The sequence below is a fragment of the Cotesia glomerata genome, linkage group LG4, assembly GCF_020080835.1.
Source record: "Cotesia glomerata isolate CgM1 linkage group LG4, MPM_Cglom_v2.3, whole genome shotgun sequence".
Taxonomy (NCBI): Eukaryota; Metazoa; Arthropoda; class Insecta; order Hymenoptera; family Braconidae; genus Cotesia; species Cotesia glomerata.
The window spans coordinates 1,410,462-1,423,671 of record NC_058161.1 but is presented as its reverse complement, the minus strand read 5'-3'; the positions used below and the strand labels follow the sequence as shown (position 1 = coordinate 1,423,671).

Sequence of the window (13,210 nt, the reverse complement as noted above, 5' to 3'; positions counted from 1 at the left end):
TCTAAAAATTTTGCTGATGTCTTTTAAATTCTTTATAAAAATTCTAATTTTTTTGAATGAAAAAAAAAAATAAAATTTTAAATATTGTAATAAAAAAAATGTGGTGTTATTTTTTAAAGAATTAAAAGAATCTTAAGTACTGAATTTTATGAAAGAATGCAGAATTTAAAGTGATCAAGACAATTATAGAAATTTTTTTATTTAAAATATTTAAAGCAGGAATAAAATTTTTATTTATGAATGAATCGAACTTATAAATTAAAGAAATTAATAAAGAAAATTTTGTAATTTAAATTTATGTGTGATAGAATTTTTTTCAATTGTAAAAAGTGATCAAGTTTATTTTTTTCAGTTATTTTAACGAAAAAAATACACTAAAATTTTCACTGGTCGAATCATAAAAAAATCTTAGAAAATGTATGAATAAAAAATGTTAAATGTTTTGCTAAACTTTTCAAAATTAGTGTATTTAAAAAAGAAACAAAATTCTGAAAATTTTCACACACTTAAAAGATAATTTTATTAAGAAAATTTGGCACAAAAAAAGAATTCATTTAATTTTGATAATTATCAAGAATATTTTTTTTCTCTAAAGAATGGGTCGAATTGAACAAAATAATTTTTACCCAATTCAAACAAGCTATTCAAATATTTACCAATGATAGTAAAGACAAATATTATTGACATTCTTTAGCCAGAAATTAATAAACTAAAATTATGAATTTCACCAACAAAAATTTGTTTTTAAAATTTTACCATTCTATAAAAAAACTCCTAAAATAAACCACCAAAAAAATAAAATTTAAGAGTATTTTTGACTTAAAAAAAAATAAAGTAACCAATATTACCTTGAGCGATTCTAACAGCGGGCATTTTGATCCTCATGGTGCCGAGGAAGGAGCTTTTCCAAGCTCGGTACCAAAAATCCAAGGTCTGTAGTCTAATTTACCAGTAACTAAAATCACTAGTGAGTTCTTTCTCGCATTGACCAGTTCTATCTCCGCGGCCACATGCTTCCAAGTGAAATAAAATCCCAGCAAATTACAACCATCTACTACTTCATTCAGATTTAAATCCCTCGGTCATTTCGACCGTCTCATCATTAATACTACTAATTACAATAATAATAATAATAATATAATAATCTTACAAGAAATCCCACTATTTAAATCCCGTATCACCGTGATCACAATTTTCTAATAATTTAAATATATAATAAAATAAATAAATAAACACCTCACTCGGTCCACCTCTTGTCCACTCACAACAATAACCACTCGATAATAATAATTTAATTTAATTATATTTATTTAAAATCACTTCACTTGCTTGCTTAAATAAATATCAGAGATTATTTTGAAATGACATGTCGAATTATTTTGTTGAACGGACGGTTTTTAATAAAATATAAATAAAAATAATTAATATTGTTGATATTATTGTTTGTGAAAAATCTATAGAGAAGCGTGGTCCAGATACGTCGGATGCTGGTGCTCCGGCGTGGACCTCGGATGATCGTCCGGCATGGGTCGTATCTCTGAGTGGACTGTGCCGGACGTGCGCCTAGTAGTGGCTGGTTAGTTGTGTCAGGAGCTGCTGGTGTGTGTCTCTCTCGGTCTCGGTGTCTCGGTCGGGCACTGTGCTCCGGTTCGGACAACTTCGGCTCGCCTCGTAGCTCACCATCCACCATCCACCATCCGTTCGTCTCTCTATCGGGCTCTACTACTACCCAGCCGGACTCGGGACACCCCACACGTCCTCGAACTCTAACTCCGCTGCGCTTTGCCGAGAACTCGTACACCACTGGGGTAGTTTTCACCCCGAGAAGAGTGGGGGCTGCTCGCGCATCGGGATACCTACATTACACTCTACATCCACATGTCTTGTTGTTATTATTATTGTTATTATTATTATTGGCATTGTTAAAGAGTGGGAAAGGGATGCTCAGCGAAAGGCGGGCTGACGAGAAGAGAAACAGAGTTTATCAGTTACTGAGGCTCTGAGAGAGCACACCGGATATGGAGGGATTCAAGATTCTGGAGTAATCAACTGCGCGGGTGGCGGAAATTTTTAGGTGGGGAATATTGTGAATTGTATAGATGTAGCGTGTACTCCTCTACTCTTCTCTATCTGGACCGCAGGTTACATTGTTGAGGTGGGGGTGTTTATACACGCGTTTTTAGTCTCCCGCCAATATTGTCTGTTATTATTATTATTGTTTTTAAAAGATTTTTTTTATTGGTAATTTTGAAGAAATTTTTTTTTATTCAAAGATTTATTATCTATATTATTAAGAGAATAAAAACAATTTTTTCAATTTATTATGATATTTAGACTGCATTTGAAAATGCTCTATTTCTAGATACGTAATTAAGAAATGGCACTGTATCTTGTCAACTATTGACATTTTTAAAAATATAAGCTCATCCCGATGTTACACTCATCAAGACCTTTCATTTGAGTACCCACATCAATTTTTCATACATATTATATATTTATATATATTATACACATATATATACACATACATATGCATTTTTGATATATATATATATATATATATATATATATATATATATATATACATATATATATATATCAAAAATATATCAAAAATGCATGTGGGTACTCAAATGAAAGCTGTTGATGAGTGTAATATCAAGATGAGCTTATATCTTTAAAAACGTCAATAGTTAAGAAATGACCTTGTATCTCGTGAACTATTGATATTTTTAAAGATATAAGTTCATCCCGATGTTACACTCATCGAGACCTTTCATTTGAGTACCCACATCAATTTTTCATATATTTTATATATTTATATATATGAAATATATGAAAAATATATCAAAAATACATGTGGGTACTCAAATGAAAGATCTTGAGTATAACATCGGGATGAGCTTATATATTTTAAAATGTCAATATTTAAGAAAGTACAGTGCAATTTAACAAAAGTCATTATTAAATAAAGTAAAATTTTATTTATTTATTTATTATTATTATTATTTTTAAAGGAATTTCTGTTTTTGTTGAAGTTGTTGAAGAATGAAAAAAATTTTTCAAATTTTTATTGAATATTTAATTTCTTTTGTAAAATAAATTTATGAAAATTATCATTAATAAAAAAGTTTGAAAAGTTAAAATGAACTTTTTTATTTTATTGTTTTATCAAAAACATCTTCTTTTTTTTTTTTTGTATAAAAAATTTTCATTAATAAAATACTGAAAAGTTCCTTTATTATTTAATGACCCAAATTCTTGTCTAATTTTTCAATTTAAAAAAGAGCATATTTTGTAAATATATTCATTAATAAATAACCTTGTTAAAAATAAAATGTCTTGAGAATAAAAGCATTAATTTGTCAAAAAAAAAATGTATCCTAAAATGATAATAATAAATGTGTTAGTAATGAAAAGAAATCCAAATATTATAATCTCTGGTTTATAAATAAAAAATGATAGCAAGCGTATCCTGTTATTTATATTTCCTTCTTCATTATATTTACTCAAGTACGCTGTAGTTAGTATCAGCAATCAAAGAGACTTTAAACATTTTTAAATTTTCCTCACATCAGTATCCAGCGTATTCCCCAGTATTTATACATCTGTATACTTGAAATATCTGTGACGATAAATTAAGCGCCCTTTAATTTGTTCTTGGGCACTTACTAGCACTTTAAGTCGTCCTAGGGCGCCAAAAATATTTCCCAGTCACTTTACTGTCTCTTTTCTATTCCATAAACCTCTGTCCTCTTTCTGGATACTAAATTCTCTAATACTTCCGCTTTTAAAATTACTTTTAATCTTTAATTCTCGTGTCCCAAATTTATATCGAGAATTTTTCCAAATTTCTTCTAATCAAATAAAAAAATTAAAAATTAATTTTAGTTCTTGAAACTTTAGAGGAATAAAACAATCTGCGAGGAAGTCGACAGCCTAGACTATAAAATAAAAATAAAATACAACACGAAAAGCGTGTCGGTGTCCCCAAGAGGACTAAAGAATTCCTGAGAAACTGTAAAAATCTAATTCCCGAGCAGAAAGCCACGAACTGACCGCGTCTGATGAGATTTTGCTTTTGAGTAACAGCGAGCCTCTCTCTTCTCTCTCTTCTCAATCTCTAGTACCGCGATCTTTACACGTACTCGAGAAAAAATACCGAGAGAGAGCTCGCGGGTGACGAACAAGGCCTCAGGCTTGGGGGAAGGGTAAATAAATTTCATAGTACGCTATTGTATGTATTATGTACGTCTATATAGTGATCGTGTAATGCAGTTGATAGGGACCCGCGTTTGATGGTGTGATGCCGAGTTGTATAATAGTTTTCGTAGTTGTGGAAATTTAAAAGTTTTAGCGCGAGCGTCGACCGTTGAGAATACTGATTATAACCTTTGACCATCGCAGACAGATATATATTGCTTTTATTTTATTATTTATCGAATCTTTGATATTAATTTCTTTACTTTAATTTGAGGAAAAAATTATTTTTATTTTATTTTTGAGTAAACTATTGAAAATATGAAAAAATAATGAAAATTTTTCTTTCAGAGAATTAAATTTTCTATAAAAAATATTTTATGTGACTGCAATTACTTGTGAACTATAAATAAATAAAATTTTGCTTTGTTAAATAATGACTTTTGTTAAATTGCACTGAACTTTCTTAAATTTTGACGTTTTTAAAAATATAAGCTTATCCCAATGTTACGTTCATCAAGAGCTTTCATTTGAGTACCCACATGCATTTTTGATATATTTTTCATATATACATATATATAATATATATTTTAAAGATATAAGCTCATCCTGATGTTACACTCATCAAGAGCTTTCATTTGAGTACCCACATGCATTTTTGATATATTTTTCATATATACATATATATAAAATATATAAATATATGAAAAATTGATGTGGGTACTCAAATGAAAGGTCTCGATGAGTGTAACATAGGGATGAACTTATATCTTTAAAAATGTCAATAGTTCACAAGATACAAGGTCATTTCTTACACAGTAAAAAATTTTTCGTCAAATTTAACACAAAAATTTGTGTTGATGACTTTTTTTACACAATTTATGTTGAATCAACACTCTATCGTGTTGAATCAACATGCTAAAATGTTAAGTTCTACACACTAAAATGTTAAATTCTACACAAACATTCTTACACTTTACACAATGACGAAAAATTTTTTACTGTGTAATTATGTATCTAGAGATAGAGAATTTTTGAATGCAGTCTAAATACTTATCATCATAAATTAACTATCGGCGAGAGTGATATGAAACCTTAAAAAGATACAAATTCAAATCAAGAGTTTTGCAATGACACTAAATTTCACTAAAAAAACCGATTTTATCATATGACTATCCTGGATACAAAATTTTTCTTATTTTCTTAATAATATAGATTATTTTGGATAAAATATTGAAGAAAAAATGATGTGAGATTTTTGGTTGAAATTCAAATTTTCTATAAAAGAAAGTCTCTATGAATTTTTTCATATTTTTCACAGAATCTACTTTAATTATTTTCTCATCAAATATTCATTTTAACTTTTAGTAAAAATTCAAACATAATTTTCAAAATTATTCAATAAATTTTATCCTCAAAGTGACTTTTTACTAAAAATATCTAACTGTCTGAAAGACTTAAAAATTCATCATTACTCTAAAATTTTAAAACCTAAATCATAAAAGTCCTGTAAAACAAAAAGCATCTCCATTGAAAAGTAAAAAACCCGAAAGCGGAAACACGTGACTCGTAATAAAGCCAGATTTAAAATAAAAGTTTGAGGAGAGTGGGAGGGTGGGAGCGTTAATTCTGGCCAGCGGTCCAAAGGGTGAAAAAAGCAGCAGCAGGGCATGTCAGTCCATTGGGTACAAAAATACAAACATAAATGAAAAAAATAAAGTTAGGTGACTCTTTATACATTATATATCTGGAAGTCCCCGTTGTTAAAAATTCCTATCCGGCATATAGTGATAGCAATACCCATATAGTTGGACTAAAGTAAAGAGAAAGACGGTCTAAGCATCCTGTTGGGGGTTTTAAAGATTATTTTTACTCCAAACTCGAAAGCATCAGATCGGAGCAAAAAACTATCTGTCTGGCGACTATTACTATATAGCCATATAATATAACCGGGCTTGGTAAGCCAAAGCTCGCTCTCGTCGTCTAGTAAATGTAAATCTCATCTGTATTATTCCGAGTACGAATACGAATGCAAGCCATGGAGTATAGAATATAATAAGTAAAGAGCACATGTGCGACGTATCGCTTTAACCAAACTAAACGTTCATCTCGAGCCGAGTGGTCCAGTGTAATGCGAATAGAATAAGGTCTTGGTCCTCACTATTTTTATTTTTATTTCCATTTTTTATTCCTTCCAAAAGACCGCTAGCTTCTATCCGTTTCATTTGGTCTGTCGCCTTCGTGGGAGTTTACTCCACTACTTATTTATATTTATATTTATATTGTATGTGGAGCCTGGATTCTGTATGCAAGCACGATACCGTCTTAAAGAAGTTTATGTACGGACGTATGTGGATATGGATGCAGAGTGCTAAGAAACGTACTAATACTCAAGTGAACCCGAACCAAAACAACTGGCTCCTGTCATTGACCCTCGCACTCTGGACTTTTTTTAAAAATACTCCGCTGCAATGCCGACGTATAGACACATACGCTCGGACGCACTTTGTTTGTCGTCTTATAAACAGTTTTTGGAGACGGAAATATTTTTTTCAGAGAATTTATAAGAATTTTTTAGTTAATTAGTTATCCAGTCTGTTATAACAATTTTTTTCTCTAATTTTAAGTAAATTTTTTATTACGAAAAATTAGAGAAAAAAATTCTTGTATTAGATAGCCAATTAACTGAAAAATTTACACTGATAGAAGAACTTATTTCTATAAAAAAATAATGAAAATTAAGTTAGCCGACATCTGAAAATTTTAAGAATTTTTTTTCATTGAAAAAATTATTACAAAAAAATTAAAAGAAATTTCATTTGTAAAAAACTTAAAAAACTTTAAGTGCAATTTTTTAAAAATATTTTTTTGTTCTATTTTAATTATTGAAAAAAAAAAATAATAATGTCGGCCAACTTGAGTATTATCAAAAAATATTTGTTAATAGTTCACAAATCATTTATCAGAGATCACTTTTTAGTATTAAACAAATATTTTTTAGTATTTAAAATGATTTGTTTGTATTTAATAAATCTGATTAAATATTAATAAATCTTTTTAAATACTAAGAAATATTTTTTAAGGACTGAAAAATGGTCTGTTAAATATTAAAAAGTATTTTTAATTATAAACAAACCCTTCCATCAGTGTAAAACATATTATAAACCAGTCTTTAGGAAAAATAAATATTAATAAGAATATTTTTATAATTTAATATTCAAATAATCAATAGTCAGTTTATTTAGATTAATTATTTAAGTTTTGGGCCAAAAGTAAGTAACTCAAATTTTGTACGCTTCTATATATTGCTGAAGGAGCGTAAAAAATTTTTTTTCTCTAACTTTAAAATTTGAATTTAAAATTTTTAAAATTCTTTAGTTTAGATTTTTCTAAATGTTTTTTTTTTTTTTTAATGCCGATATTTTAGTGTTTCGGCTTCAGATTTTTGTCCATCAAATTTGAAATATTTTGAACAAAATCATGCTGAGAATCGCCGTAAATTTTGCTTTAAAAAATATAAATAAAAAAAAAACAAAGAAAGTATTTTTTTATTTCAGCTCGAAAATATTTTCAACATGTGACAGAGCTCGGGTTACACTTGAGTTTGAATATTATGAGGGTACGTGAAAAAAATTAGACCGTGGTCACTTGTGTGACTCTCGTTTTATTGCTGTCTCAAGAAAACTACAGAGAAGGGTAATAAAAAAATTTACTGGTTACGACTTTCTCAATGTGACGATGGAGTAATTTACTGCACGTTGTAAATTATAAAAATCAGATTAAAAAAAAAACAGTACATTTTCCGTTGGATTTTAAAATGTGGTCCACATATGTTGTTTTATTTATTCAAAATTTCCACTTTCCAGCCAAATAAAAACGTATTTATTTAAAAAAAAAAAAACATTTTAAATGGTCAGTAAAAATTTTAATTATTAAATAAAATTTTTTTAAAATGAAAAAAAAAATTTTTAAAAGTTCCGTGACAGATTTAAATATTGTACGAAGCACATGTGAACCAAAAATATCTCAAGTCCAAGGGAATGATCTCTCGGCTGTCCTCCTATCCTCAAACTAGGTCCATCAGAACCCGTCAATTACGTTCAGAAATAATTCTCGACTGACGAAGAAAGAAAGAGAGAGAGAGAGAGAGGTGAAGAGAGAACTGAACAGAAGACACCCGAAAATATCTAACGAACTAAAAACTCTTAGCTCTGTCCCCACACACATGGTCCAAGCCCTTTTTCCGCTCAGCTTCTCCGGTTCCAGATGCCCGCAGTTTATAAATAAACAATGACAGCCGCGAGAACTCCCATCCCACTAATAATAAAACCCCGTACTGGCCCGTCGTATTACCCCCAGAGCAATTACATTCGAGCTAAAGCTCACATGAACTTCCCATGGCCTCTCAAGATAAAAAAATCTTCCACCTTTCCTTAAATTTTTATTCCCCGTTCGTGGAAAGCAGGATAGGAAGTTTTTTAAAATTTCTCATAAAAATTTTCGCACGGACCTGTGTACCCTTGAGTTACGGGGGGTCGCGCTAAAAAACTCTCGTGGGACCCAAACCCGATGATCGGGGAGAAAATATTATATCAAGCTATTCTGCAACTGTTGTTATATTATATTATATGTATGTGTGTAGAAAATCCTCCACATAAATCTGTAGAAATCATACCACATGTTTTTTACCTATAAGTATTTTTTAAGTGCCAGTTTTTGAGTCCCGTTTTTTATCCCGCTAGAGCAAGGACGGTGTTTAGGGGAGGACGTTCAATATTTTTCCGCCCGGAATAAGAGAGACGGAAACACCTTGTAGGGAGAATTTGTAATAATAATAATAGTGGTGGTTGAAAAAAATATTACGGTACTCAAAGTGGCACAGATTCTACGACCGGAAGGTGGATAAAAAATACCGATGCCGATCCTGGTAAAAAAGTTTACTAGCACAGGGGTACAGCGAGTTTTTTACGTCAAGCTGGTGGATTTTTATCCCTTGGAGAAATCGTGAGAATCCCGTTTTTTGGAAATTTTTTGCCGGTGTGGGAATTTGGGGAGTTAATTTTAATTTTTGAGTAAAATTTCTGATAATAATAAATCAAAAATCAGGAAAGCGTCTTGTTTTTCTAAAAAATTGTTGTAATTAGTATTATTATTTTTTTATCTTTTTTATTTTTATCAATTACTATTATTTTTGTGGGTTGCAATTACTAACACATCGATAGTCTACTCATTTAGCAATCTAATTATTAAATTACTGTACTATTTATAAGTCATCTTCCCCCATAAAAAAAAAAGTATATGTCGAAATACATAAAAAATATATTTTAAATATATTAAAAATCTATAAAAAATATATAAATATCTATAAACTATGTATAGTAAATATATTTTTAATAAGTAACTTTTGGTCGATTTTCATATATATTTTATATATTTCAAATATATTCAAAATAAATTTTTTTTATATTTTAAGTTATGTATTTTTTATGTACTTTAAGATATATCTTGAATATATCTAAAATATATTTAAAATATATATGAAAATCGGCCAAAAGTTAGTTATTAAAAATGTATTTGGGGGTTGTTATACATTATACATTTTTTATGAACTAACTATTGTAACTATTGACCCTGTTAATGGCTTAAGCTGTTGGGTTTGTTTATTTGAATACATAAATAAATAAAAATCATTATGGAATAATAAAATCTAAAATTTCTAGGCTAAATAATAAATATAAAAAAAAAATGATCAGAAAACTTTTTTATATAAAATTAAATTTTATATAAAAAAATTCTATATAAATTTTTTCATATCTTTAATTTTTTAGACATAATATTAAACAAAAAATAAAAAATTCTTATAAATACTATTGATTTGAATTTTTTAAAATTTATCGGTTTAAATTAAATTTTAATTTAATATTGAAATAATGAATAAATAAATAATTGCAGCAATATAATTTACTAGTAATTAAAGAAAAGTAAAAAAGTAAAAACTAACGGAACTCGAAAATAAAAAAAGATCCCACTTTAGCTGATTTTCCCTCTCCCGGCGTCTTACAGTTCCCTTTTCGGCAGATGGCCAGCCAAGGGGTAAGAAAAAACCGGGTATAAAAACGGGGTTTTTTATTTCTATAAAAAGCGATTGAAAAACGGACGCAGGGCCTCCGAGTGACGCTCCGATGGACCACGTGTGTTCCACTCCCTCTCTCTCGCTCGACACTCTTCCTCGCGCTATTTAGTGCCAACACACATGCACCGAGCACCGAGAAGAGCAAAGTACTATTATATACACGAGCAGAGCAAGAAGCACAAAGAATAGATGAGTATCGCGTTCTTTTGATCGCCTCAAGGATCCATCCTCTATCGTATTACGGCATTGAACATTTTTTTAAATTTACCGTTTTCAACGTGAACCTTATACGCCTCGCGTAAACATTATACTCGCTCAATGCTCTGTGTCTACTCTATTTAATAAAGAATCCGTATCATTCATCTCAAATTGAGCCCCGTCAATTTCCCTCCCACTTTCTTAAAAAAAATATATTAATAAATTTTAGCCAACAATAAATTTTTATTAATCTATTATTCATCCCTCTTAAAATAGCTGGATCAAATAATAAACGTCAATTAAGCTCAATAATTAATTCTCATTTCTAATGCATAATAATTTCGGGTCTCATCTAATAATTATCCGCTTAAAATCATAAGATAGTAGATGAGATATTAATAAAACACTCATCAGCTTCTCCTATTTTTGATTTCCATCAAAATTTTATACCTTATACGTACACAGAAAGAAAAATTCGTGACTGGAGAACAAAATTCTTGGCTGAAGAAAATTTTCGGGTGCCTGAAGGAAGACCGAAGTAGTGTTGGCCGAAGTAAAAATTTTTCTCGAAATTCTATTCTTGGTGGAAGCAATTTTTTCTTAATTCAAATTATTATAAATACTTAATACAATAAATTTTTATATTTGATCAAGATTTTTAGATACTTTAGGAAAGCAGTGCTACCTACTTAAGCTGAGAAAAAAATTGTCTCACTTTGAGAAAATTTTTCTCTTGAATATTTGATACCCATTTTATATTATTTTAGCGTGCAATTATACATATTGAATGACAAAAAATGATGAAATATTATTTGATCTTGTCATTTGACATTTTGATCAATAAAACTATTAATGAAAGCTTACTTCTATCTTTATATTTAATTTTTTGGAGCAAGAGAGAAATTTTCTCAAGACAAGAAAATTTACTTCTATCAAGAACTAAATTTTTTGAAGCAAGAGGCTGAATTTTCTTAAAACAACAAGATTTTCTTGACTTAAATAAATTTTTTTGGATCAAGATACGTATTTTTTAAAGCAAGAGAATTAATTTTGTTGAAATAAGTGAAATTTTTGGTGTCGAAAAAAAATTTTTTTTGCTCAAGAAAATAATTAGGAAGAAAAATATTTTCTTGGCTCAAGTGAACCTTTTATCCTGTGTAGTTATAAGAAAAAATAAACTAATTAATTTTTATTTCTCAAAAGGAAGGTCATAAATATAAACACCAGAAGCGCACCTATTAAAAAATAATTTGAGTAAATACCCCCTTAGCTTGATGTCACTCGAACAAAACAAATAACAATAAAATGAGTTTAAAAAATGACTCGGTTGTGTAGACATTACTCATTAAATTTTCTCCTTAGACTTATTTATCCCGCGATCCTCTCTAACTATGTTGTGTATAGTGCAACTACGGAAACGACTTAATCGTTCCGCATATTAATGTGGGAATGCCTACAACGGGGAGCCGCGAGACAATAGGACTAATTTCACGGTATCCGGAAATGGATTCCGGATCTGCCTTTTCCTCGTCTTCAGTACAAACTCTATAGTAAAATAAAAGTATCCCGGTTAAGTTCACAGTCTTAGTACACTGTTAGTCCAGCGGTATCGCCCTAGCAATTTTTCCCCTGCACGCTACACTTAATTCTTCTTAAAGACCGCGATACCTGTTCCATTATTTAAGCCATCGCAAGCTGCTACATTAGACAACAAACTGCCTTCAGACTTACAAAGGATACGTTTAATGAAAAAGATTGTTAATATGGCGAATGTTTCTTCCCACGCCGGTCAGCTGGTCTCCGGCCTTTGCTAGTTATAAAAAACTCCTTAGTTTAAAGTCTAAAGGTCTATAGGCTCTACCTTAGATCACTATTTAGCTATATATACTTTTATACTGCTATACTATTACTTGCTCCCTTTTCTACTTTAATTTTTTTTCGCTGGAGACTGGTCAGTCTATTTCCACTACCTAGACCCTACATTCGGGTCTAGGGTCAACGGGACTTTTTTTTAATTCTTCGTAAGTGTTAGATTTGGGTTTTTTAAATTAGGGGAGATTATATTTTTGACTTTTTTTTTTTTTTAATAAAATTTAAAATAAATACACAGAAAAAAAGGTTTGATTGAACCAAGAAAATATTGTTCTTCATAATTATTTTCTTACGCGAAAAAAATTTTTTTTGACACAAGAAATTTCATTTATTCCAACAAAATTAATTCTCTTACTAAGAAATACGTATCTTGATCCAAGAAAATTTATTTAAGTCAAGAAAATCTTGATGTTTTGAGAAAATTCAGCCTCTTGCTCCAAAAAATTTTGTTCGTGATAGAAGTAAATTTTCTTGTCTTGAGAAAATTTTTCTTTTGCTCCAAAAAATTAAATATAAAGATAGAAGTAAATTTTCATTAATATTTTTATTGATTAATATGTCAAATGGGAAGATCAAATAATATTGAATCATTTTTTTCATTCAATATGTATGATTGCACGCTAAAATAATATAAAATGGGTATCAAATATTCAAGAGAAAAATTTTCTCAAGGTGAAAAAATTTTTTTCTCAGCTGAAGTAGGTGGCGATGCTTTCCTAACGTACACTGATAAAAAAATTGACTTGACTCAAGAGCCAAACTCTTGAACCAAGAATACCATTTTGAAGAAAATGATTTTCTTGAGTC

The 13,210-nt window shown here is 29.5% G+C and overlaps 1 protein-coding gene and 1 long non-coding RNA gene across 2 annotated transcripts in view; both read right to left on the bottom strand.

Annotated features, from left to right (window-relative positions):
- The window catches only part of LOC123262377 (B-cell lymphoma/leukemia 11A), a 35,073-nt gene extending 33,266 nt beyond the window's left edge, over window positions 1-1,807 (bottom strand). Inside the window, exon 1 of the mRNA XM_044724549.1 lies at window positions 849-1,807. Within this exon, the coding sequence (XP_044580484.1) occupies window positions 849-885 (37 nt within the window). The 5' untranslated portion in view covers window positions 886-1,807. The remainder of the gene's footprint in view (window positions 1-848) is intronic.
- Window positions 1-13,210, bottom strand: part of LOC123262399 — a 110,206-nt gene that overhangs the window by 84,200 nt on the left and 12,796 nt on the right. The window lies entirely within an intron of this gene.